Raw genomic sequence first — 25282 nt, 5'->3', positions numbered from 1 at the left:
TTCCAGGAGGCCCTTTCTCTCCCCGGCGTGAAGCAGGAGATGGATGATCCTTTCTATGTCAGGGGAAAAGCGAGTCTTTTCTGAGGAGCTCAGGAGGTCTCTGTCACCTTGGGAAGTCCGAGCCCTCTTTTCAACCCACATGCAAAGACACACCCTTCTGAGAAGGCCCCAGTTCCCCTCCACCATTGCCTCAGCCTATAAAAGCTTTCCCAGTTAGGGTCTGGGGAATGAGACCAAACTGAAGTCTCTAAAGGCTTTGGAAATTCAAATTTAAAATAGAGGCTGCCCTTAGGTAAAACTGACAGAGAGGGGAGTGATGGTGGCCATGAGAATGGTTAAGACCTCCTGGCTGAGCAGGGTGGGAGTCCTCGTGGGGAGGAAGGGCCCTGGTGTAGAGCTTGGGCAGTGCGTAACTGAGGCAGTACGTGACCATCCAGAAAATTGCTGACTCTGTCATATGTAAACACACAAAAAGGTGCTTCCAGCTACTTGATATTTTCCTAGCATGGGTGGGGGAGAGTGAGCCAGAAAGACTTTCAGTGTGTCAGGGCTTTATGTAGTGAGGGATGAAGGGGGAGGACAGCGCTGAAAGAGGAGAGACGCCGTTAGTTGTCTTTGATGCGCTCAAACTGCCACATAATAAAACTGTCCACATTTTCAGGACACAGACCATGCCTCAGATTTCTGTCATGGGTCCTACAAGAAGTTATATATTGCAAGCACTTAAATGCACATCCAGTGGCCTCCTTCTCCTTCAGGGAGGGAAAGGAACACTTGGGAAGTGCAGACGTCCTCTGCTGCCTTGGTCACGCTGTGTTCAGTTACAAACTTGTGAGTTAACAGGGGGCTTAGATGGTCACTTTTGCCTGGAGTAGTATTTTTCCTGTGTGTGTGCGTGTATCTGTGCTCGTGCACGTGATAAGAGAGAAGGCTAGTCACTAAGCATCTCTGCCCCACCAATGCGGAGCTCAGGGAAAAACATTCACCTTAACTCTGCCCCGGCTGGTGCGAGCCGCTGTGCACCTGCTCTGCCAGCAGTGACTAGGAATTTCCTCTTCCTGCAGCCCAGCGAGGAGCATTGCCCACCCTCTGGGAGCAACACTGTATCAGCTAAGCCTTACAGATCTTCTTTCTGTGTTCGACCTTTGCACACTGTGCCATGTCTGCATTTAACCTTCGTAAACCCACAGAAATCACGTCTCTCCCATGCTGCTGCCAGTAATCCTCATGGCAAGAAGACCTTTGTGCCGGCTACTGACACAGTCACTCCGTGTGGTGGCAACACCCGTTTTTCTTTAACTGCATGGGGAAGTGCTGGGCAGAGGGACTCATCCATCCCACAGAAACACGTCACGTTGCTTTCCGCTACCTCATTTGCTATGCTGCTCCCTGTTAATCATGGCAAAATTCACTGCTGATCACGAGAAGCCTTCCAGTCCCCATATTCTCTTCCCAAATATCAGCTACTGGCTGCTAGGTGCTAGCAAAGTTGAAATTCCTGGTCAGACTCTGGGAGCTTAGTTTTGCTGAGTTCAGCCTTCTGAGGTGGTGTGAGATACCACAGGATAAACTGAACTCCGCCTTGATGTTTCTCCTGCACAATCTGATATATAGATCTGACTGCTTGATCACGGCACAGATTGGAAAATTGAAACTGCTTTAGGGCACTTTCCATTAAATCAGCTGCAGTGCACGCAGCCATACCGGTGAGTATTATTTAAAAAAAAAAAAAGTTTTTTTAATAAAAAGAATAAAGATGCAGCTAGATGCCCTGTTGTTAGTATCTGTGCTGATAAGAAAATGAAGGGATTAAATTCTTTTCCATGTAATGCATTGCTTTCACCTCACCCCTTTCCTCTTCACCTGAATGCCTACAATCTTCAGGGGGACAATAGAATGAAAAGCTCTTTCTGCATAGGCAGATCCAATCACCCCTCCTACAAATCTTAATCCATCGGATACTTGGCAGGGTTTCAACAAAGAGCCATGGGGCCCCCGGTTCCCCCATGCAGAGAATCTGTCCCCGCCGTGACCCTGCCATGAGCTCCGGCCTGCACGTTACAGAATTATTTTCTTACGCTTCCATCCATCTCAAAAGCAAGGATTGAAATGTAAGAGTTTATAAAAAAGAGATTTGGTAATACCAGACATTCAGACAGTCATCAAACCTTGTAGAGAACCAGACTGACAGAATAAATGCAGTAATGGCACTCTGGGATTTTAACTGTTGGTATCTTAAAGTGAATGCAATACTATGGAGAGCTATTTGCTCCACAGTATAGTAATTTTACATTGCTTTCATTATTTGTCTAAAAGCATATTAATTGAATTGAGAACAGTTAAAAAAAATTAGAAAGGAGTACGTTGGATTTTCTCTCCTCTTGTCATTTTTATCTTGACCATCACACAGCAGCTTTCAGAGTCAGGACCGTTTTCAAGCATACACAGAACTTATGCATGATAACCATCCTCCTTTGAGCCCAGTGAAAATAAATAAACATTCCAGTTTAAGCATATGGCTCATTCCCACTCCTTTCCCCAGATGAAGCAGGGCTCAGACTGCTTTCTTACCTGGGTATGGCACTCTCCCTTTTGTTACCAGCTCTGTCAGTAGGATCCCGAAAGACCACACATCCGACTTTATTGTGAACCTTCCGTACAATGCCGCTTCTGGTGCAGTCCATTTAATGGGAAACTTTGCACCTAATGAAAGAATAAATGAGTCTTAATCAGAACAGAGGCAGAATCAAAGCACCAGTATGCAGGTGACTGTTGTGTTCTGCAACACGTGCAGGTGGACAGAGCTGCAGGTGAGTGTTAACAAACAGCTCCATGGAGTACGGTCAGAGAGGACAGGCGGGTGGAACATGTAGGGCAGAAGAAAAGACTTAGCAGGGAAGGGGTGGGTTTGTCCCACATGTCAAGAGAAGGCTGAGACATTTTACTTCATGTTTGAAGTGTTATAAAAGAAAAAAAAAATTAAAAAACAATAAGCCCAATATAATAGAAATTCTTTCTCCCAAAATGTTTTAAATTTACATTTCCCTGTGCTATTTGCAAGTCAAACACAGTTAGCGCATATGAATAGAAGTGAGATTTATTGGAAATGTACCTCCCAGTTTCCCTGCTCAAGCTGAGCAAAATGCAAAACAAACAAACATGGTAAAAACATCAATTAAAACCAAACCTAATATTTCATTAGAAACATGCAAGGACTTAAAAGTAATACTGCCATTTGAGTTGCTTAGAGTGCAATGATGTCAAGGCACAACTTTGGCCTGTGATTTATAACTTGACAGTGTACTTTCAGCTCCTGGCACTGAAAAGCCTGTAGTGCCTTAAATACGTGCAGTTCTAATGTGCTCATCCATCATCAGAGCTTGCAGGAGCCAGTTGTGGTAAGGATGGTAAGATAACAAGCCTTTAAACACTGATTTATTTGCTTTTCCAATCATTTACTGTTTTCTTAGGGAAAATATTTTCAGTATGACTTTAAAGAAAAGTCTGGTGGTAATAATTAACTCGTAGTATGTACAAAAAAATATGCAGACATTTCCCTGGTGCCTTGTATTAACATACAGGCAAAAGAGTTGCGTTGCTTATTGCTGATCCCTAGTGACAAACACTCTTGAATTTGGAAACAGACTGACTTTGACTTCTCACCACCCTCTCATTAAAGTTCCCTTAGCTTTCAAGAGGAATGTGGAAAGTGTAACAACGTGGACAAATCACTCTCAGGGAGTGAAGTTATGGCACTGTTTACAGTTCCCTGCCGGTGCTGTTCTGCCATCATATCCAGGGCTCAATGCCCCGCATGTTCTGCTATATGCCGCAATCTTACTTGACTCAAAGTAAACATGGTAATTCTCATCTCCTTACTTAGTAAAACGTCAGATGTGCTAAAATTTTTCCTGCTCTCTATATAAGTGATCCTAAGAGAGACTATTACTCAGAAACAAATACGTTTTTCTAGGGAAAACTGCAGTTGCTCAAGTAAGTCCTGCTAAATTTAAAAGACGCAAGACAAAGTTTCAAATCCCTTAATGCCTGAAGTCAGGAACTTGAGTCTAGTTAAGCATCAGTGGTTAGATTTGCAAAGGTGCCAGAGGATTTTTGAATGTCTATTCACTTTCAAAAAAGTCTGCCTCTTCTGTATTTTCATTAGTTGATATGCAGGCAGGAGCGAAAATTTGGGTGCTCAGCTTTAGTCTCAATATCCCTAACTTAAGACTTCTTCACAGGACCAATCTTAGTTTACAAGACTCAGAATTTACAGAACTTCATCTTCTCTTAAAAACTGCCTTGGCCATGATGTCCGAGATCTCTGCAGCAGCTGCCTGCCACCACTTGAACCTCTGTCCTGGAAGCTGGCCCTGCTTCAGCAGCACCAGCAGCCACGTGGGGCTGGCAACCGGCTCCCCCAGCCACCGGCAGATCCTGGGGCTATACACCCCTTGCCGATCCTCGGAAAAACTGCAAGCTGCGTGTATCTGGTGGCTGGGTTCCCTAGGCCTACAGTCCATGGCTTTAGATGGGCTTAGGCAGGCATGCCATGAATATGAAGGCTAATGTCCTTCTGCTCATAGGTGCAGCTGAGATAGTACACACACACACACCCACCTTGTCAGATGAACAAATAGCTCCAGGCTGGCCAGCAGCTTGAAGGCTTGGACGTTGGCTGGTGGTGTGTGAGACAGCCAAGCATGAAGGTTTGCTCGTTCATGTGTTGCACACATTTTATTTAACATATTTTTTCTTTTTCTTTAATCAGCTGCGTTTTTCTGAGAAGCTGAGCCAAACCTGCTCTAATTCCCTTGTGCTTTGTACTCAGATCCAAAGGTAGCAACCATCTATAACTCGTCTTTGGAGGAAAGACATCTCTCCAGAGTCCTCTGTGGCCAGCTCCCGGTATTTTTGCCTTCCTCATCTACTACCAGTATGGCACTGGGAGATGAATATGTGGTGTGTCAAGGGACCATGGGAAGATGAGAAGCAAGGTAAGTAGGTGAGAAGGGGGGATAATTCCAATGCATCCCTTTTCCTGAGAGCTAGAGCAGTACAAACCCCATTGGACTGTGATGAGCGCTGCTGGAGAAGACAAATGGTCTGTGCTGTGTTTTTTCTGATGACAGGATAGCTACTCACTACATTTCTATGTTGCCCCTGCAGTGGGTGATTCTCTGGCTAAAACAACTAATACAAAAATCACATGTTCTGCATTTTGTGCAGTATTTCCTGAACTTTGGTTTGAAGTGATAGATAGGGAGGAGGGAAAGGCAAGGTTGGCAGAGAGGTGGCTAGCAGAGCCCTGCCTCATGGTTTTCTGGCCCTGCAACGCATGCTGGAGGCTAGATGGTCCAAGAGAGCCTGCAACCCAGTATGGCAGAGCTATCAGTAAGGGGAGAGCAGAGACCAGTGAGGACGTTCCAGGCTGGCCACCTGCACAGCTGCAGGTACAACGCATGCACTGCCACAACACACTCACACGCAGCTTGTGTGAATGGGGGTGTACGTGTGTGTCTAACAGGGATCCCCCCAAGGTGCTGCCTCCCATCAAATGTCTGGCAATGGAGACACAGGCAGTGCACTTCTGTGAAAACACAAAAATCCCCAAATGTGTTGAGCACCGCTCTGAAGCCTCCTGATTGCTACTGCTGTTTGAGGCGTTTGCACAGGCCAGACGCTATGCGTGGCTCCTGACCTCCGTGCTTACTCTGTTCCCAACACACCGCTTAAAAAACCCACCCCCTCCCTCTGCCCAGGCCTCAGCAGCTTATTAAACAAGCTGACTTTGTGCTACAAACAAATTACAGCATCAGATCATCAGATAAAATGTGTATTACTGACAAGCATGTTAATAAATTTGATAAGCCAAATTACCCCAGCTGACAAGGCAGCCTATCTCCTACTTTGAAGGCAGATTTTACATCAGTGGGGATGATTTCTCTTTTTTTGCTGGAACCCATTTTATTAGAAACTAGCAGGTGAGTAACTCCACAGGTACAAACCAACAGCACGCTGCATTCATGAGGTCAGGATAGCCTGTCTTTGTCCCAAAGTGAGGTACTAGTCTGCGGCTTTTATCTCTGTCCCTTTTTTGAAACATTTCAGCCTGGGGAAAGCCTTTTTTGGGTTTCTGCACTGCTTGCAACCACATCAAGCCAAAGCTGCTTGCACAGTTTACCATTAGGGCAGCCAGCTCTGCCTCCTACCTCTGAGGATTTTTGTGAGGCTCAGCCCTGTTCTTGGGACCTCTGCCCGACTCTGCCCAGGCATTCACACAGGTTATCTCCCAGGAGGATTTCCTTGGGAAGAATCAGTCCATGGCCCTGCTTTAATTCATCGTCTGCTATAAGCAGGTCACGTGACGAGAAGGAGCGGAGGGGGCTGGGATAATTGAGTGACCTTGATGTACAACTCTCAGCATGCTTTCTTCTGAGGCAAGCAAAAATCCCTCAGAGCTTTGTTTTTTCAGATCTAAATCTCAATGAAGCAGAAACTTCTGAAATTCATGCCCCAGAGCCACTGCCAGCTTGATAATGATCCTGTTTCTGGAAATGCTACAAAGCTGCTACCTCTGGTACCTTAAAACCAAACCCAATGCAGCACCCCACACTCTAAGACCCAAGAACCACAGGAACTCTTGGGTTAGTGACCAGAGAACATAGTGCAGCAGCGAATTGCTCCTGGAGCTGGAAAGGGAAAGCTACAAAGGTAAAAATGAAGTGCTGAAGCAAGCATGTAACAGGAAACGAGTCAGCCCTGGTAGATGATGAGGAGTGCCGTGTGGGAGGGACTGCGCAATTACATTTTTTGTGCTGTGAGAACGAACATGAAATTACAAGCCTGGCAAAACATCAGTGATCAGAAGCAGGGTCTGCGGGCTGACCCCTCCCCGGGAAGTGGGGGACAAGGGGCGGAACTGTGCGTCTAAACACCCCTCTCGCCCTCTGCCTGCACGCCCCCCTTCCCCTCGCCCTTCCTCTTGACCTGGCCACGCTCCTTCTCACACAGCAGATGGCATCTCTGTGGGAGCGTTATGAGCGATCCCCTTCTGGGACCCTGGGGGCTGGCTGTTGAGAAGCAAGAGTCCTTCCTCCTATCCACTCCACGGCTCGCCTGGGGAACGGCAGGAACAGAGCAAGAACAAAGCCCTGGACGTTGCAGCCCGCGGTACAGTCAGTCGCAAACAAGAGAGATCTGATTAGCTGGTGAGCTGGGAGCCAAGTCTCTACAAAAGGACTGGGGAGAGCCTGGAAGGGGAAAAAAAACCCTACTCATTTCTAGGAAATGAAAATAAGAAGCATCACTTGTTTTTAAGCAGGGCAGGAAGGAGATATTTCTAAGTGTTAAGGAGGCAAAAATGATCTGAGAGTTTACAAACACGTACTAGAGCTCCCAAAATAGCTCTGACTTGTCTGGAAGGCATCAGAAAGATCCTTATTGTTTCATGTGTGCTTGGAGCAGCATTGCTGCAAGTGCTGCCAGTGTATGCAGTAGAAACAAGGCCTGGAAAATAGCTGTGCTCTTTTTTTATTAAGGCAATTTTAAATTTGTATCAGCTGCTACTGCTTAGAATAGTAACAACTCTTCCCCAGCAACTTGTGAAGCACTCGGCACTCTCCACAAAAATGCCATGTGCTTGGCCAAAACTCCACGTAGCTGTGAACCAGATCAGTGTAAGGGTAGCAGAACTGCAAGGGAAATCCTGTGTTGGAGATGATGGGAAGTTTCTCTCTGTCCTGTAGGAGGTTTTAAGGCTTGCCTTACAGGACTGACACAAGCATCATCACCGATGGAAGGAAACAAGACTGAATGCCTGACGCTGTGTGTGGGGGAAGATGTTGCGACAGCAACAGCCAGAAGAAGCAAGCCCTGATGGTGCAGGCTGCAACACAGTCCACCAGCACAGCCTTTAAAATGGGCGTCACTTTAATAGGCATGTTTTTCCCCTTTGATTACTCACTTCCTCTAAAAGCAAGAGGAGCCAAATGCTCATTACAAGCCAAGAACTTTTTTTTGTATTATTTAATGGCAGTGTATAGCTGCTAGTCACACACTTTAAATCATTAGTGGCGTGACCATCTCTTTCCTTCCTGATGATTGCTGAGAAATGGCAGTGCAGACAACGAACTGCTTTTTATTTACCTCTCATAAATCAGGAGCAGTCAGGCCTCCTTTGTTCAAATCAAAAAGAAAATAAACCGGTCAGTAAAACGTTACCACCGGGCTGAGTAATACCCATACAGGTTCAGGAATCCTGCACTCTAGCCCGCTGGGGCTCAAAGCATCCCCATCTGTTTCCTTTCAAAATATTTAATCGGAGACAAAAGTGACAGTGGGGGAAGGGAGCAGGAGATCAAGCAAGGCTGGAGAAAACCACCTCTGCCCCACGCCGACAATGAGCTCTGTACTAACACACTTAAGCCAAGAGAAGGATGACTGCTGAGGAGAGAGTGACCAAAGGCTTTAATCTTCAGATTTCATAATACAAAACATTTCCTTTCTCCCACAGGAGCTGCCAGTCTGGAGCGCTCCCCATCCCCCTCCCCTCTCCTGGCCAGGCTCTCCTCCTGTGTCAAAATTCCCACTGAAGCAGTAGCCAGCTAGATAAACAGAGCAGTCCCCAGATGCATCCCCTTGGAGGCTGAAGTAATAGGTCATGGGAAACAAGCAGAGGCAACCATTTCCTTCTGATACTGTGGTCTCCACCAAGCAATGCTCAAATCTGAAGTTTAACTAAACAACGCAGGACTGAATCCCACTTGAAGAAAAATTCCAGTGGCCTATTAGAAACCATGTTTCTTCCTCAATAAATTAAAGGTCCTAGGCTCACCCTGGCTGCTCAACTGGCTTGGAAGCCAGGTTAATTAAAATGAAATGTAAATTGAGTGTGCTGCTTGGTCAAAAATGCACCCCTCCCTAGAACAAGCTGCCATTTAAGAAAGGGTCAAAAAAACATTAGCGAAAGTAGGAAAACCTTTCTACAGGATGCCTGTGATTACAGCAATTTGGGTCTCTCTTTTAAGGAATGCTGTAGCTCTGAAGGACTTAAGCCTGACCCTGAGGTCAGGGGAAGGAAGTATGGTCTGTTGGCCTGAAGTATGGGAAGGATGGGCGACTTCTCCATACTTGCACCATGAGATGAAGCTAGGCACATACGATTCAGATCTCCTGATCATCAGTGATGCAGGTTAAAAGCCAAACTACTTCTCACTTCCCAACCATTTTTTCCACAATACAAGTGACTTCTGCCGTGGAAGAAGGGCAGGAGATACCCACGACTACGCTCCCTCTCCCTGCCAGTCCCAGCGTTATGTTTTTCTCAGCTCAAAGTTTTCCCACCCAAAATCCAATCATTTTTATTGTCTTAAAAAAACCTAACCTCAACATCAGTCAGGCAGGTTTTCACGGCTTTCTAACATGTGAAGAGGGCAAAACTATTCTGAGAGATTTAAATCAGGAAGCAAACAGGTCATCAGAGGATTTCCTAGGGATCAGGAGCCCGAAGAGAACTGGCCAGAAGTAGGTCGCATACTTGTCTATTAAAACAAATAATTAGTCATGTCAAACTGTACGTTGGGTGATTTCCAAAGGGAACAAAAGACATGGCAGTAAACCAGACAGAAACGGAGATAATATAGGACACTGTTTCAAAGCCATTTTGCAGACTGGATCTGGCTGCCTTGTTCAAGGAAAACTCTTCTCATTTTACACAGGGGAAGGGCAACCAGACAGCTTTCTGTCTACCAGAGCCTGCAGACACTCTTGTTACTCTGGAGAGAACAACATGAGGCCATTTTTTCTAGCAGGAGCAATTCCCACCCTCAGGCTGAAATCAATAGCGTTAACTCTCTGCATTAGTACCTACCACGGGTTCTTCAAAGGTCCCCCCAAAATAATCAGGCCTCACCGTCCAATGTGAAGCAGGCAACTTTTAGGGTGGACACAGCCTGTGGTTCACAGCCCTGCGACTAGGTACTGCTGACAGCAGTTCAGAGGGGTGTGAACGGCATGAGAGCTGCTGCTCCCAGGCCAAGACCAGACATGCTGGAAACTCTCTTGCTCCTTCTGTCAACACTTGAAAGTTACAGAAAGAGGTTAGCTCTTTCCTAAGAATTAATGGCAAAACCCATGCTGAAACAGGGACGTCTGGTCCAGAGAAAAAACTGACAACAGGAAGGGTTAAATGCAGGTTATGAAGTACGTATCCAACCTGTGCTTTCTGATGACATACAACAGGGTTTAACGGGACACCCCTTGGCTTTGGCACTGAAGTGGATGGAGTGGCATTTACCGACACATATTGAGCAAGCACTACCAATGTACTGCCAACAGAAAGAGAACAAAACTGTAGCTCTGCAAACTTGGACCAACATCTGACAACTAAGCATGACTTGTAAAGAATGACTAAGTACAAAGGCCCTGTGTCATGACTCAGTCTGAACACACACATGCTTTTTAAAAAAAGCTACAATACTCTTTGATACATTTTTATAGTGTATCAGTGGTCGGCTGTGCCCAGCACTCTGTGTGGCACTGGAAAACAGCTTTCCTGTTAAAGTAACTTTTTAAGTTCCCCCAAAAAACATAGTGTTCAGAGAGACAGCTCCATTGCATCCATTGCATAGAGACACAATTCTTTGACCTGTTTGAAACAAAGAAAATAGGAATAGCACAGCAATGTTGACAGAGGCTAGTAAATATTAGAAGGCACACTACAAAAGAAATAGTTTACATAGGCTTTTCTGGATTACCCCATTCAGGTTTTCAATGCTGGTAAGTAAAGTACCCCCTTTGTTATGGCACCATGAGGGTCTTGTCTTTACTGTCACTTCAGCCCGCTGTGCTCTCACTCATCACCTTTGTTTCATTTTGGTCAGTTTTTAAAGGGAAGACAACTAAATAAGACATTCTCTTTAGGACATGCATTCAGCAGTGAAGTTCTGGGCTAGGAGATAATATGAGTTCAGGATTTACTGAAAGCAACCCCAAAGCATATGACAGTGAGCTTTTTAAAGCCATATTCCACTCTTCCCTTGTCACAAGAATGATATTCAGTGCTGTGATTGCCGCTGTATCTACCTTGTCTGGCTGTATATTCGTTGTCTTCAATCAGTCTTGCCAATCCAAAGTCGGCAATCTTGCATATTAGGCCATTCCCCACCAGAATGTTTGCAGACCGCAGATCTCTGTGTATGTAATTCATTCGCTCGATGTACGCCATTCCTGCGGCCACCTGCGAGAAGCATGAAACACAATCAGCGCATTTTAAAATAAACTCATACATGGGCTATGAAACATATACACCTAAATGCTAAATACTCTGAAGACAGACCTGGGCTGCCATGTCCACCAAATTCGGTAACTTCAAAGCTCTTCCTTCTCCATCTTTTAAGAAATCTAGCAAACTCCCTGCAAATGCAAAGTTGACACAATAGAGAGATGTTAGGGAAACAATGGCTATTCATCAGGATGGAGGTGCAGCAATATGTGCAATATTAGACAGCAATGTTTCAAGTTCAAGTGGACAGTTTCCAAAAAACCCACAATATCTTAGAATTCTCCTATTATACTTGTTTCATTCTTCTTTAAGGTTGGCTTGCAGAAGAATATGACACTAGTCCAAGGAGAGTTGCAGGGAAAAGAAACAACACTGTTTTTCATTTTCCTGACCATTACTGAGAAAGCTGATCTTTCTTAACTTTTCCAGTGCTCTCTGAAACTACATACCTGCTGCTCTCTAAAGGCCTCAGCTAGCTGCAAAGCATCAGCTTGGTTCCAAGCCACACAAGCTATGGAAAAAGTCAGATCCCAGCTCAACCTGCTCCAAAAGAAAGGTCAGCCTGCAGCCTGGTAAGCCCGAAGGGGCTCACATTAACAAAGGCTAATTTTCCTTCAAAATTAGTAGTGCTCCTTCTCTAGGTAACCCATAACTAAATGTAGCCTGAGCCATTAATCTTAGAAGACCACTATGCAAAACTAGAGAAGACAAAGCAGAGATCAAATGAAAGCAATTTTAGCAAAAGCAATAAGGACATAGCTTCCCTGTGCAAGGGAAAGCAAGGAGGTTCCCTGTAGCTTTTAAAACCGCCTAGGATGCTATAGCTCCCTTCCCAGTCTTGTATTCAAACAGAGAAGTGTGGCAGTCTCCTTTAAATAAGGTCACTGTATTGGTTTAATAAATAAGGGGAAAAGACAGATGATTAGGCGTTTCTCCCTTGATAGTCAGCCTCAAGCTCAGATCCAAAGATGTAAAAAGTTACAGTAAAAACTAGTAAAGTAAGCCAAAATAAACCACGTACTTCAGAATGATTTTCAGAAGTCTTTTTTTTAAAGGGGGAAAAGCACATGCTTGTCACTGAGACATATGATTAAAGTATGGGTTAGTCAGGGCTTGGATGCCTCTGAGGACGGAGGTGGGCAGGCACCTGCCAGGAAAATAAAAATCAACTCCAAATAGACTGAAAAAATGCACTTAAAATTTCAGAGTGTATCCTCCAATGTACAATGAAACTTCCCTGTGAGAACTTACGTTTCCTATTTGGTTCATTAGCTTTTCCAAAACAAGCAGATTTTTTGCTCTGCTCTCAGCACCCCTGCTGGAGATCTGATGGAGCAAAAGGTTTTCCTTTTCTCATTTTACTACATTGTTACCAGTTAAGTAGTTTAAAGAAAAAGAGAAGGGAGAAGAATCATATGTGCAAATCATGTATTAAAATGATAAATGGGGTGGACTGAAAATTAAGCTGTGATCTGAGAGCGAGGTGCATGTGACAGAACTCAGGATTGCTAAAGGAAGAAATAGAAATCTTGGGTTGACAAGTAAACACTAAAAGAAGATGCCATATAAACTCTGGTGCCAGGAAAAGCTAGGATTTTGAGAAGCAGCATGTAATATCATTCAAACCTAGAAAACACAAATCTCCACTTGTCAGGGAAGTTTAGATGCTGATGCAGTTGGAAGCACTTAAGCTGCACCAACTTCTCCGTCCCCCATCTAGTGCAAATTTTCTTTGTACATGTGGTGGATTTCAGGTTTTGGACCCAGTTCAGAGTTAAATTCATAATTCTTCTGAAGCCAGAGGCAAATTTAGCTTCCTGTTCCCTCTTTCCTTCCTCACATGCTGTTCATGCATCACGCTGCACCTCCCTCTGTATCCCCAAGGAGCGTCAACAAAATAAAAATATTGTTATCAAGGGCAGCAGCTCTGGCTTCACCTTTGCTCATGTACTCCGTGACAATATAGATAGGTTCTTCAGATACCACAGCATAAAGCTGAACCAATTTGTCATGTTTTAGCTTCTTCATGATTTGGGCTTCCTCTAAGAAGGATTCTGGAGACATAGTGCCAGGCTTCAGGGTCTTGATAGCCACTTTAGTATTTCCGTTCCATGTACCTACAAGCACAGATACTTAGTTAGATTAACCATCTTCTGCTCCTTCTTCTGCCTGATGCCTAATGTAACCAAGGAATAAACTAGCAACGACACTTAATATAATTATATTTTTAAAGTGTGGTTTCCCATGTTGCCTTATCATTATATTCCTCCCATGCCTCCCTCATATTTTAGTCTTTTTCTATTATACTGAAAAATAATACTCCCATTGGCACTGGGGCACAATCGCCATTGTCCTGTTCAGACAATGCTTCCACTGATGTCCACAGAAACCTTCTCTGAGTAAGAAACGTGGGACTGCTGAAACCCATCTTGATGTATTGCCTTGCTAACAATTGCTACAGACAACAAAACAGCTCCAGTCACAGATTTGGATAACAAAACTGGTTAAACCCAGAACTTTCCATTTGCAAGACATTTTAACATCTTGTTTTTGTTCTGAGTCAGAGGAAAAAACATATTCTAAGACAAATTCTCAAGGAACAAATTCTGAATTGACTTCATTTTGGAAACACAGGCGTGTTTCCAAACTGAAATGTGTCTTCTTTGTTCCGCTCCTCATCCCCAGAAGCCCAGCAGCTGCTGATTGAAAACGAGGTGGTTCCTGTCCAGTTCACTTTGTTCTTTACTTGCGGTCAGCACTGAGATGGACATGTTGCATCATTTTTCAGCCATCACCTACCAAGCCTGCACAAGGACCTGGACAGAGCTGGGAAAGGCTGACTCAGGGTGTCCCACAAGAGGTGGGGCTTCACTTGGGTATTTGCAAGGGGGAGAAGGAGGACTGGAAAGAAAAAAAAAACCCAAAACACCTACCTATGTTCACAGGTTTTTTTGGAGATGGGGGACTCGGGAAGGGAAAAGAAGGAAAATGAAAATGAACAGAAACATCACTTTCCTAGTGCCTTCTGGTTGACCCTTGCCCAGATTTGCCAGAACCCTGCTCCAGAGCCAGGGCTGAAGTGGTTTTGAATGAGACCTGTGATCTGTTGATAGGGAGCTGCTGTGTGATAAGGCAGAACAATACTAAATGACTTCAGGAATTAATCACATTGGGTAAAAATTACTCCTCTGCACTTAAGCATGAGGATGGCAGAAGGCCCACAAAGTATATGAAGACTCAGACTCAGATCTAGTTTCTAGAAATTGTCATCCAAAAAGGTAACGTGTAGAATAAGCCTGGTTCGTCTTTGTTAAAAGCACATTAACAGTTACCAGGGCTCAGCTGCTACATGGGAACTGGTTAAGGCAAAATAACTTCAGCATGAGCTTTTGCAACCTGCCAGAGCGTAAAATGAGCCGGATTGTTTTTTGTGCAAGTGGTCAGGTCCCAGCTGCCACCTCGCCTTGCTGAGGGCAGGGGAGGAGTGGCGGGGGAGCCACTGCCCGTGAAATCCCTCACTTACCGGGCAATCCCTGCAGCAACGCACGGCGCTGTCTGAGGGGCGCTTGGGACACATATTAGCCAAAAGTGTGCAGTGCAAGTTCGGTTTTCACTATGCCTCGATTTTCTTCTGCCAGCTCAGTCCCAGGTGCTGTCACCTCTCCCGTGGTGGTGGTGGAGTAATATCTCGAGTTACTACCACTGCTACCCCAGCACGCTTGAGGGGGACTCTTGAGGTCTTAGTTTCACTCAGTCCTTCAAATCAGAGCTGAAGCAGGACTTTGCTTTAGTGGCACTCCTGTGCAAGCTGGGAAGGATGTGGTTTTGCCTTCTAATTTCAAGCAGGGTGGCCAAAATCTTTTCTGATGCGTGAAAGGGACTGTGTTTTACCTGGAGCCACGGAGGCTCCGGACCGCAGAGTGCCATCAGTCACAGCCATTTTGCAGAGGTACTGCAAATTATATGAACCAGGACCGAAACCCTATTTTCACGGGCACCAGGGCTTCTGTCACTGCCATGAATAAACTAGGATTTTACCTGGTGTGTTAACAGGATTAACTGTGTATTATCTGTTTGCATTGCCTTAATAAAAATCCCAGGACTCATTCTATTACCATGAAGTGTTTTCAGCAGTTCTATTTTTAAATACTTTCATGAATTTATCCAGTTAAAAAAAGAAAAAAATCAAACAAAAAGGTTAACTTATTCTCTCAGCCCAGATTTCGGTTTAAATTGTTAAATTTTCTTCTTGTGGTTTGGTATATTTCTCTCTAATAGAAAATTAGCATAGACTTCCCTCTGAATTCCTCCCATATGCAGTTAGTTACTACTTAATGCATTTTTTGTTAATTTCTAGTGTGTTAATCTATTCCAATCTGGTAATGCTTCAGGGCTGTTAACATATTTTTACTATACATTAAGAAACATAATGTCATAATTGTAATAATAATTTTTGGATTTCTGACAGATATTTGGTACTGGTACTTGGCACCTTATTTGTCATAGCTGTCTTTTTTTTTTTTTTAATTGCATTTCCTCCTTTGCTTCTTGTAATCAGTTTAAGACCTACGGCACACAACGCTGACCACCAGATATTAACGTCAACTTGAAACTCTTGCATGCATTCAAGATGGAGAACAAGAAGGTAAAACTGCAGTTATCTGGGGATGCTAATAGAAAACACAGGTAGCTTGCTTTGCAACAGGTCAACTGTAATGCTGTAAAATTCTATAAATTTCTATATTTCTAGTCTATAAATTTTATAAATTTCACAGACTTGCTGCCATGCTCCTTGCTGTAGTCTTGCAATGGAAAACAGCTGCAAGAACCCAGGAGAGCCCACTGGTTATTTTGGTTGTACATACTTTTGTGTCACTGCAACAAAAAGAGCGGCCAAACTGCTCCGCCAAATTTTTCTTAAGAAACAATATATAGAGATTCTTTATTTGAATTGGTCATTTTAAAGAGGCTACACAGAATACAATTTGGCACAAAAATTGAGCCCATCTCTCATGAAATAGCCACTATATTGTGTTTCAATGCTATGGCTATACTAAGATTTATGTAATTTTAAATTGGTATTGTTTTATAGTCACTGAAAGAATGAGGCCCATAGAGAGGGGAGTAGTAAGTAAAGCTGGCAAATATGCAGAAAACAATGTCAGTGGATTTGGAAAATGCCAATGTTTCTGGACTTCAAAGTGGGGGTTTAGCTGGGCTGGGCAAGTCTTGCCTCTAGTGTCCCTGGTCTCTATATCAAGTTACAGGGTTCTGCTGCAGATACAAATTTCAAAACAGACTTGAAGTGGGTGCATGGGAAAGCTAGCTTGCCAATATTAGCTTGCTGATACCTGCCATTATTTTTAAACTGGGAGAGTGGATGGAAGCATTTTCAGGGCCTGACCCCATCAGTGCCAAAACACACAAGGAAAGAAAAATGTCTACTTACCAGATTAATTTCTGGTTAGCCATTCTGCCTTACAAGTTTAGCATCATTCCTTTTTTAATGCCTAGCAATTGTGTAGTCACCCAAATAAACCCAATGCAATTAACGAAGTTTAATGCCCTAACCTCTCATACCAGTGTGTGCAAGTGAGAGGAAGTTTCCCTGTGGATTACTGTATTTAGGTCTGACTGTTTTAGGCAATATAGACATTTCATACTATTCTGATCTTTTAGCTTTACGATCTTTACTTGAAATGTTTATTTCTGCCAAGAGGGCCTTAAAAGATCCATCCAAAGCAAAATATATTCTCTGCCTTACCACGCCACACTTCAGCGAAACACCCCTGACCAAGCTTCTGTTCCAGAAATAATGAATCACGTGCAACTTCCCATGCATCTTTAGCCAATCCAACAGTTTGTGGGGTATTATTCGTAGCAATCACAGTTAAGTTAAAACACAAACCATCAGCTTTCTCTATAGGAGAGGAAATTAATAAAAAAAACACACTTATAATCCAAAATTAGGCATGCATTGAGAAAGATGGAAGGTGACTTGTCTCTCAGTGCTGCATTAAAGTTCACTTGCAAACACTGATTTTTGGATACTGAAGGTAAGGACTTTTTTGTTAGCTTGCAGAAAAAGGCTCCTTGGTATAATTAATAGATTACTATGCGAGCCTTGATTTATTATTAAGACAGTGGTAATTTGTCAAAATCGAAACCTTCCAAGGAAACACGGAATTTCAGTTTCCTTTTGCCATCAATTACAGTGGAAGTTGAAGATTAAAGAATTTCAAAGTCAAAGACATGATTCCAAAGACATTTTTCCTAACAGTTTGAGCTTTGTTCTTTTTTTTCTTGTTGGTCACAGTGTCCTACGTTTTCACCTTCCATCTTGTAATCCCCACACAGAGAGCTATTTTAGAATAATTATTTTGCTCCATACCCATCCATACTTCCCCAAACTGCCCATTTCCCAGTCTCTTGATCAACTGTAGGGATTCTCGTGGAATTTCCCAGACATCTTTGGTTTTGACAGACAGATCAGTAAGCCTTGGCATTCCTTTATGACAGGGGACTACTAAGCGGCAGCAAAGACCTGCAGCTCTCTCTGATGGAGCCAGAAGTGAAGCCAACAGCAAAGGAGAGGAAAGAAAAAAAAGTGTGACATGAAACAAAAACAGTAAGCATAAAAACAATGCTACTCACAACAGCTGTTAGTTGCATACCACAAAGCATCCTGGAAGATTAGAAATTGAACACTGAAACATATTCATTTGAGACAGAACAGGAAATATTTTAGTCTCTGCTTCCACAGCCTGAAAAGGAAGGTGACCGCCAATGGTTTATCTTGTGGACTCACGATTTCCCTTCTCCCACAATGCTGCATCAAGATAACTTCATGAGTACACTATAGTACAGCATAACTTTTTAAAAATCATCTGTAAGTCACAAACTGGATTGTTTCTGTACTGAGTAAAAGAAACACAGAGAAGATTCACTTTTTCTGAAAATCACAGCAGTGAAAATTTGGTGGACTTTTTTGCTACTTTTTTCTTAGGTATCCTGGGAAAAGGTATTTTCTATATTCTACTCTGTGAAAGGGTGTTTTTGTAGGTGTCTTGCAAAAGACTTTTTCTGTCATTCTTTCTAGAGCAAACCTTTATTAGTGGAAGCAGCCGGTCCTACATTGTTTGAGGCAGACTCATTATACTTATCTCTTGCAAAGCTTCACAGAAGACTGAAATGTGACAAAAGTCAGGAGTAAAAACAATGAGATATATATATATAAAATATATATACACACACATATTGTTGTGTAGTATACTATGCTGCACAAAGCAGACTACAATATAAAGCTTGCACAGCGACTTATATTTTAAAACAGGTGCAGCAGAGCAAGAGAACAAGGTGGGGAACTGCAATTGTACTTCAGACTCAAACAAAATCTTTAATCTCATGTGCAAGATTTCTTTCTGGGCAGGTGAACAGTTTTCGTCAGCATCACAAGGTGGGCAAGCAGTGAAGCTCCTTGCAACGCCAAGCTCTATCTCCTCAGCACAAATGTTGTGGCATGGCAGGGAAGTCCCTACAGACACCCTGACATGGACCTTGTTGCGTCTCCTGTAGCACGACAACAAAGACCGCAAAACAGGGAAGATTAGCTGACCAGTTGGCATGTCTTATTCCAAGATAATTCCAATGGGAACATTAGGGTAGGGACTACTCAAAATGCGGATAGTGTCTAGAAAGCTTCCTTATGAGTCTGGACAGCTGCAGAAAGAAACTGGAGGTTTTTAAGACCTCCTTGTTTTCTTCAATTGAAAAAAAAAAGCTTGGCACGCTGGTGCTCCAGTTAAGCCTAGACTGCATGCACAAGAGCTTATGCTTGACAGCCCGTCTGTTAGGGACTGGGTGAATGGTGCTTCAACTTCAGACGTACCGTTACTGGACTTTAGTCTGACATCAGGACACCCTAGTGATCTCAATATTTTTCATCTGTAAATCTCATCTGTGAAAGTCCAGACACTGCAGTTAACAGGTAAGAAGGGGCTGGGATAAGAGCGAAGTCTGGGTAGTAAGATACTTGACTGTGCAATGGGAGCACAGTACAGGGATACCTATGCTGTGTCTGCACAAAGGTACATTTTGTCCTTCCAACTCCCGGCACAGGACAGCTTACATGAGACCAAACTGCACGCTGCCGACCTGGGTAGCCGGGTTTCCAGCTGCCTGGACAGGAGGGGTCCTCCAGCCTGGACAGCCATGGGATAAAGGCTGAAGGGTGGGCTGCAGAGCATACCTGTCCTGCTGTGAAGGCACTGACCTACGGTCTCAGCAGCGATTCTTCAGGAACCATGCTATTCTTTATGGAGTCATTTGGGCATCTTTGAGCTCTCCCTAGAAGTAAATCTAGGCTAACTCACAAGGCGTTGTGCTAATCTACCTCCCGCAATGCAGAGTGCAGCGCAGGCAGTTAGAGGCAGCCTTTATGCTTCGAGTCAGCTGGGGCTGACATGGAGTGAGGGCTCCTGTGTTCACCTGGGTCTGGGAGACCGCAGGTGAAACCTCTGGAGTGTGGGTCTGTGGCATGCCCTCCTGAGCTACCCTACCTGGATGCTACTGATTAGGCCTCCGTGTTGCACAGAAACGGCTGTTTCGAGATCTATTTGTTTCTGCATCTGTGCATGGAAAATGCACCACCCAAATAATTTGACCACAGAAAACTAAAAGTTTATATATACCAGCTGGCATAGCGGGGTTGAAAATTATCTTCCTTAGATGTGAGTTTTTATACATTATTTAGCTTAGTTTAATGTAGAGTCACCAGAAACAACTAGAAATTCCCCCAGGCAGCATACACCCATCAGAAATTGGGCAGAGAAGACAGCCAGATGTCTAGTATGAATAGCATAAGAATACAGCAGACAGAATACAAAGAATACAGAAAAAACACCCCACAGAGAAGTTGGTTTCCCAAGTAAAAATTATGAAAAGTTTTTGAGTGGTGAGCATTTGAGGTCATCTGTTAATATTATGAAAAGCTGAAGTAAGGGGAAAAAAAAAGCAAAATAATTCAACATACAAATTTCTGCTTAAAAAATGACCATGTTGAGAAGCATGGCAGTCTTCTACATAAGAACTGTTTGTCCTATGCAGAGGTTTGGGGGGCTTTAAAGTTGTATCTGTTGTACATCAATTGCCAGTGACAGCAGGATGCACCTTTGTGTTGAATGGTGCAAGCCACATTTTAATCACATGAATTTAAAAAAAAAAAAAAGAGCTTGGTGGGTAGACACAAACAGTGTGCATAAAGAAACATCCACCGTGCCCTATTTATTTTTAAAATTAGACTGATTATAATTTAAATGTTAATACTGTGCACATTGAACACAAATCCAGTGGGAAATTGAGTCAGGTAATATATGCAAACCTTTTGGTCATTGCTTTAAGTGACTGAATTCCACAATGCAATTCCTCATTTGCTTTATTAGCAATAGTGTGCTGCAAAACGGTACATATTAGATCTCGCTTATGCACAGGGAATTCATGCTTTGAGATGCGCAAGTTAAATTCAGTAATTCTGTTTGCTTAGAAGAGGGAGAGCAGGCAAAACCTTTACCTCAGTAGAGTGCTAGCTTTTAAAAGCTCTGCTGCTGTACACTGTGAACTGCACTCAAAGCCATTTATAAGCATAATGGGAAAGGGATAATGGAAGATGCATTACAACAAGCAAGAGACATAGCTCAAATGACTCTTTAGGGCGTCTCACACATACATCAGCTCAGCAGCAAACACTTTTGTTTTAAAATACTTCAGAGTGCCATGTATTATCTGAAAAATTACCTGAATAATGCTGAACCAGCTGCTGAAGAGTTTCAAATTGTGCCCGAGTTGTGATATAATATCCACCATTGTCAAGTTTACGAATCTTATAATGTTTGACGTGATCTCCTTTCATATCGTCCCAGTCTCGAATAGACAGGGAATAGGCACCTGTTCCAAGCAAAGGAGAAATAAAAAATTTTAAGTGGCTTTTAGACACAAAGAGTTTGTTTTGCTGGTCAGTTGTTAGAAAGTGAAAGAGAAATTGCTTCCAAAAAATGCTTACTGTACCTTGAAAAAGAACAAGTGAATCTAACACAATGAAGTAAGTATCACAGAAATCTTACGATGTTCACACCATGTCCCTTTCAAACTTTTCTAGACAGAAATCAGGACTTTTGTGTAAATGAAAACTCAGACTTTAACATTTACTGCTTCAGGTTGCTAAATTGACTTTTCCTATTCTAAGTGTTAGGTTACATTGCAAATACTATACTTCAGGTAAATGATCAAGATTTTCATAGGAAGCACTGGAGATAATGACTTTATATATTTGTAGTGTTGTTACCCAGATGGATCCCAAACTTCTTTATAAACATTAAACAACCAAATCAGCATACTTCGTACGTCACAGTCTTTGGAAGGCCGTACTACACCAAGACTGCACCAGGAGATCTGCAAGAACTGCATGTTTCGCTTTCCAAATCCATGCTGGGGCTTTAGAGCTAACTGGTGGGATTCAGATGCCCAAACTCAGGGGTTAAGTGCCATGTGAGATGCCCCAGGACATCCTGCTTGGCAGTTTTCCCACAGAATGTCACACTTGTCCGATCCACATGGATGCCCTGCAGGCATTTCAAATGGCTCTGGATGCTCATGGCCAGGTAAAGGAACCTCAGCCGAGGGGCTGGACTTAGTTTTAGATATAGTGGTGGCTGTCTGCAGGTGTGCTATGGGTTTGATTTAGATGCCCACACATAAGCTTCTGGTGCTATTAGGGCAGCTGAATCCCAGCCTGGTTTCCATGAGTGTTACGGCACTGTAGATATCGATGGCGTAACGCAGGTTTGAGCACTAGGTGTCTGCAGTCGTGGGCAGTTGAACTGAACCCCAGCTTCCCACAGGCTGTAAAGAGAGCTTGGCCACCTACATAGGGACCTGCGCATTCAGGTGTCTTAATTTGAAGCACAGTGACAGTGACACCCACGTGTTGGTTCTCTACAGTGTCAAAAGCAAAGCCACATTTTACAGCATAATGCAGTTTCTGAGCAAAACCATGGCCATTTCAAAGGCAGTAGAGAAGACAAGTCTTCACTCCTGGCTCAGCCGAATATTGTGTTTACTCAAAGGTAATTCAGACACTAAAAGGAAAAAAACTGGAGGTAACTGGCAGCCGCAGAGATCTCAGGAAGGTCCTCCTTCTGGAGCCTGGGCTGCTTTCACTGGTAACCATGTCAGCTAAGGGCAGGAAAGGAAAACCACCAGCGGACAATTTTGGACAATATGAAAGGTGGAGTGATTTCCTACAGGTCTGATAGCAAGCAGCACCGACTGCTGCTTATCCCAAGTCAGGGTACTTTTCAACACACCTGGCAGGTTCACATCCTCCAGAACCATCTCCAGCTAAGTGAAATGGTTTAAAGAACAGTTAGGTGGTTGATATTCCTGGTGTAAGATGTCTTTCCTGGATGTCCCCCCAGGAGGAAGTTTCCCTGACCATGTTAACCTGCAACAGGTCGCACTGGTGGGTGGCTCACCGCCAAGGGAGCTGCAGTGAATGAAACGTCTCCACCCCGACTCCAGGGACTTCTCAAATCCCCTGTTGTTTGTCCTCTAAATAGGAGGAAAAGAGCCAGCACTCACACAGATGATTCTAGTTTATGCGAATGGGAGACACTCTGAGAGGAGTGACAGGGTTTTTATTTCTAAGTGTAGAAAAATACTGTTTGTTTAGGATATTTTTCTGAGGAGGTCCTCCTCCCACTGAGCAAGTACATGTCAGCTAGGAGTTCAAAGCTTTTTGGGGATTTGCAAGCACATCTTGTGCATGCTTTGTACCACCACTCTGGGTTGTACACTGCCACCCCACTTTCAAATTTTTCAAGGCAGTGTTCTCCACCTCCGCATTTGTGAGTTTTGATCCACTGGCAGCAGCTGTATTTTCTTTAGTCACGCTCCCTGCCTATCTGGTCAGTATTTTAGATTCTTTAGGAAAATGTAAACAATCTGTGGCTCCAGGTCTGCAATCAGAGCTGTGTGGGTGGCCCTCTGTGGACCGCCACTGACCTCAGATCAAGTTGCAGGACTAGAGCTTTAGTTCAAATCTGGACAAAAACAAGAACCAAGATAGATTTCATTATTCATTTATTTAGGCTGTTGGTTATTTATACTATTCATTATTATCTGATGATAAATCCAAAGGTTAGAGATATATATAACAAAAATTTGGATAGAAAGACGACATTACAATGTATCATACTAATGACTTTTTTAAAAAAACAAACCTAAAACCAGGCAGCCTTGGAGGGTGGAGATTGAAACCAGGTGAAGGATTATACAGACAAGAGCTGATGAAGTACCTGGGTAGTCAGGCACTGAAAAAGCCAGCTCCATAGGATTTATTTTGGAAGTAAAAAGAGAAGGCAACCATGATCAAGGGAGATTAAATTCATGCTGAAGTCATCCATGATGATAATTTTAACATGATCCTGACTAATTTTATTATTGTTATTATTTAAAGCAGAAGGGACAATTCTAGGTCACAAAACAATTCCTGCCTCAAGCCCAAGATGACTAGCTGGAGTAAGGCATTTTGAGAAGACTTATGGGAGAATGCACCATTCAAGTCCCCCCAGATTACTTTTTTTCTCACTCATGAACAACAAGCTCCCTCTGTTTTCTTCTAACAACATACTGAAATACCATAAGGATAAGAAGGGCAATAGGTGTTTTTGACAAAACCCATGCGTGTTTGGTTTTTCCAATGGCTTTGATGCAAATTTAGCCTGAAGATGTAAAAGCCTTAAGTTCAAATGCAGAGAAATTAAGCTTGCTGCTGTAAGTCCATCCATGATGGATTACTCCATTTCCCCAACACTTTTGTGTCTCACAAGAAGTTCTAGAAAAAAGCCCTGACTTAGCTAAGTAAACAGCCCTGCAAAACATATCCCCTATCACTGGACAAAAAATGGTCCAATCAGACTAAACTGATAATGTGGTTTGGGGAAACAGTGTTGTGTTTGTTTTTAGAGTCCATGGATGCCTATGTCTATATGAGTGAGTTTTTAAACTCAGCACAGAGTGGAATGAAGTCCAGCTCCTCGTACACATCACAACAACTGGTGGTGAAAATGAACAGGTGGATGCTATTTGCAGAAAAAGAGCAAGTTAGAGCCTGTCTTGCTCCTGGTGAGAATGCCTCACTGCTACATAAGGTATGGTGAAGCTGTGGGGTGACAAGATGGGAAATTAGCTGTCTGAAACAACGGCATGTCTATTTGGATTTTGCATCAGAAACAGTCTTCAGAGTTATGGGCAGTGAAGGAAGAATCCAGTGACTGCAGGAGTCAAAAATGTAAAACTTACAATTTTAGATGACAGAATGCAGCACCTGAAGATAGGTCAGGTAGAGAGGAGTGGGAAGTAGTGCTTCTCTTCTTTAAGCCCCTTTACCAGCCATGACTCCAACCACTTTGCATGCTAACTCTAGCTGACAGAGTGTGCTCTGATCAAAGCGCTGACAAGTCAGTGCTTTAATTACATGAACCATCGTTAGACTTCAGAACTTACATGGAATTAATTCTAGGGAGTTATGCTTCCCACAGCTATTGGTTTGGATTTCTGGTTAATTGAGAAATGGCCAGGTTTGTTTTCACTTAGTTGCAGGTTTTCTCCTCAACAGTTGTATGAGTTAGAGAGATCTTTTCATACATGTGAAGCTTTGAAGAAGATGTTGACAGGCCTCATGAACAAAAACAAAGATAGCACCCACCAAGAAAACTGGAACTCCTCCAATATTTTTAGAGGGAAGGAGGAGAATACATCCTTCCACTTGACTTCAACAGAATGGATAAAGTTGAATGATTTATGCATATATTAATTAGAAATATTTTCAAGTCTTTTCACTGTTAATCTATGAATTTAAAACTGCTACATCTTCCCCGCCCTCCCTGCCCCAGGATCCAGCATTTCAAAGGGGAAAGGCCAAAAAACCCCCTAATCTTCCCA

At 43.3% G+C, this 25282-nt stretch overlaps 1 protein-coding gene across 1 annotated transcript in view; it reads right to left on the bottom strand.

Moving 5' to 3' along the window:
• Positions 1 to 25282, bottom strand: part of FYN (FYN proto-oncogene, Src family tyrosine kinase) — an 86089-nt gene that overhangs the window by 7204 nt on the left and 53603 nt on the right. The window contains exons 7-12 of the mRNA XM_075708113.1: positions 21077 to 21226; positions 17049 to 17204; positions 13222 to 13401; positions 11339 to 11415; positions 11086 to 11239; positions 2572 to 2703 (exon numbers count right to left, since the gene is read on the bottom strand). Coding sequence (XP_075564228.1) covers positions 2572 to 2703; positions 11086 to 11239; positions 11339 to 11415; positions 13222 to 13401; positions 17049 to 17204; positions 21077 to 21226 — 849 coding nt within the window. The remainder of the gene's footprint in view (positions 1 to 2571; positions 2704 to 11085; positions 11240 to 11338; positions 11416 to 13221; positions 13402 to 17048; positions 17205 to 21076; positions 21227 to 25282) is intronic.

Source organism: Pelecanus crispus, chromosome 3 (genome assembly GCF_030463565.1).
Source record: "Pelecanus crispus isolate bPelCri1 chromosome 3, bPelCri1.pri, whole genome shotgun sequence".
Taxonomy (NCBI): Eukaryota; Metazoa; Chordata; class Aves; order Pelecaniformes; family Pelecanidae; genus Pelecanus; species Pelecanus crispus.
The sequence above is the reverse complement of the archived record's forward strand: the minus strand, read 5'-3'. Positions and strand labels throughout refer to the sequence as shown.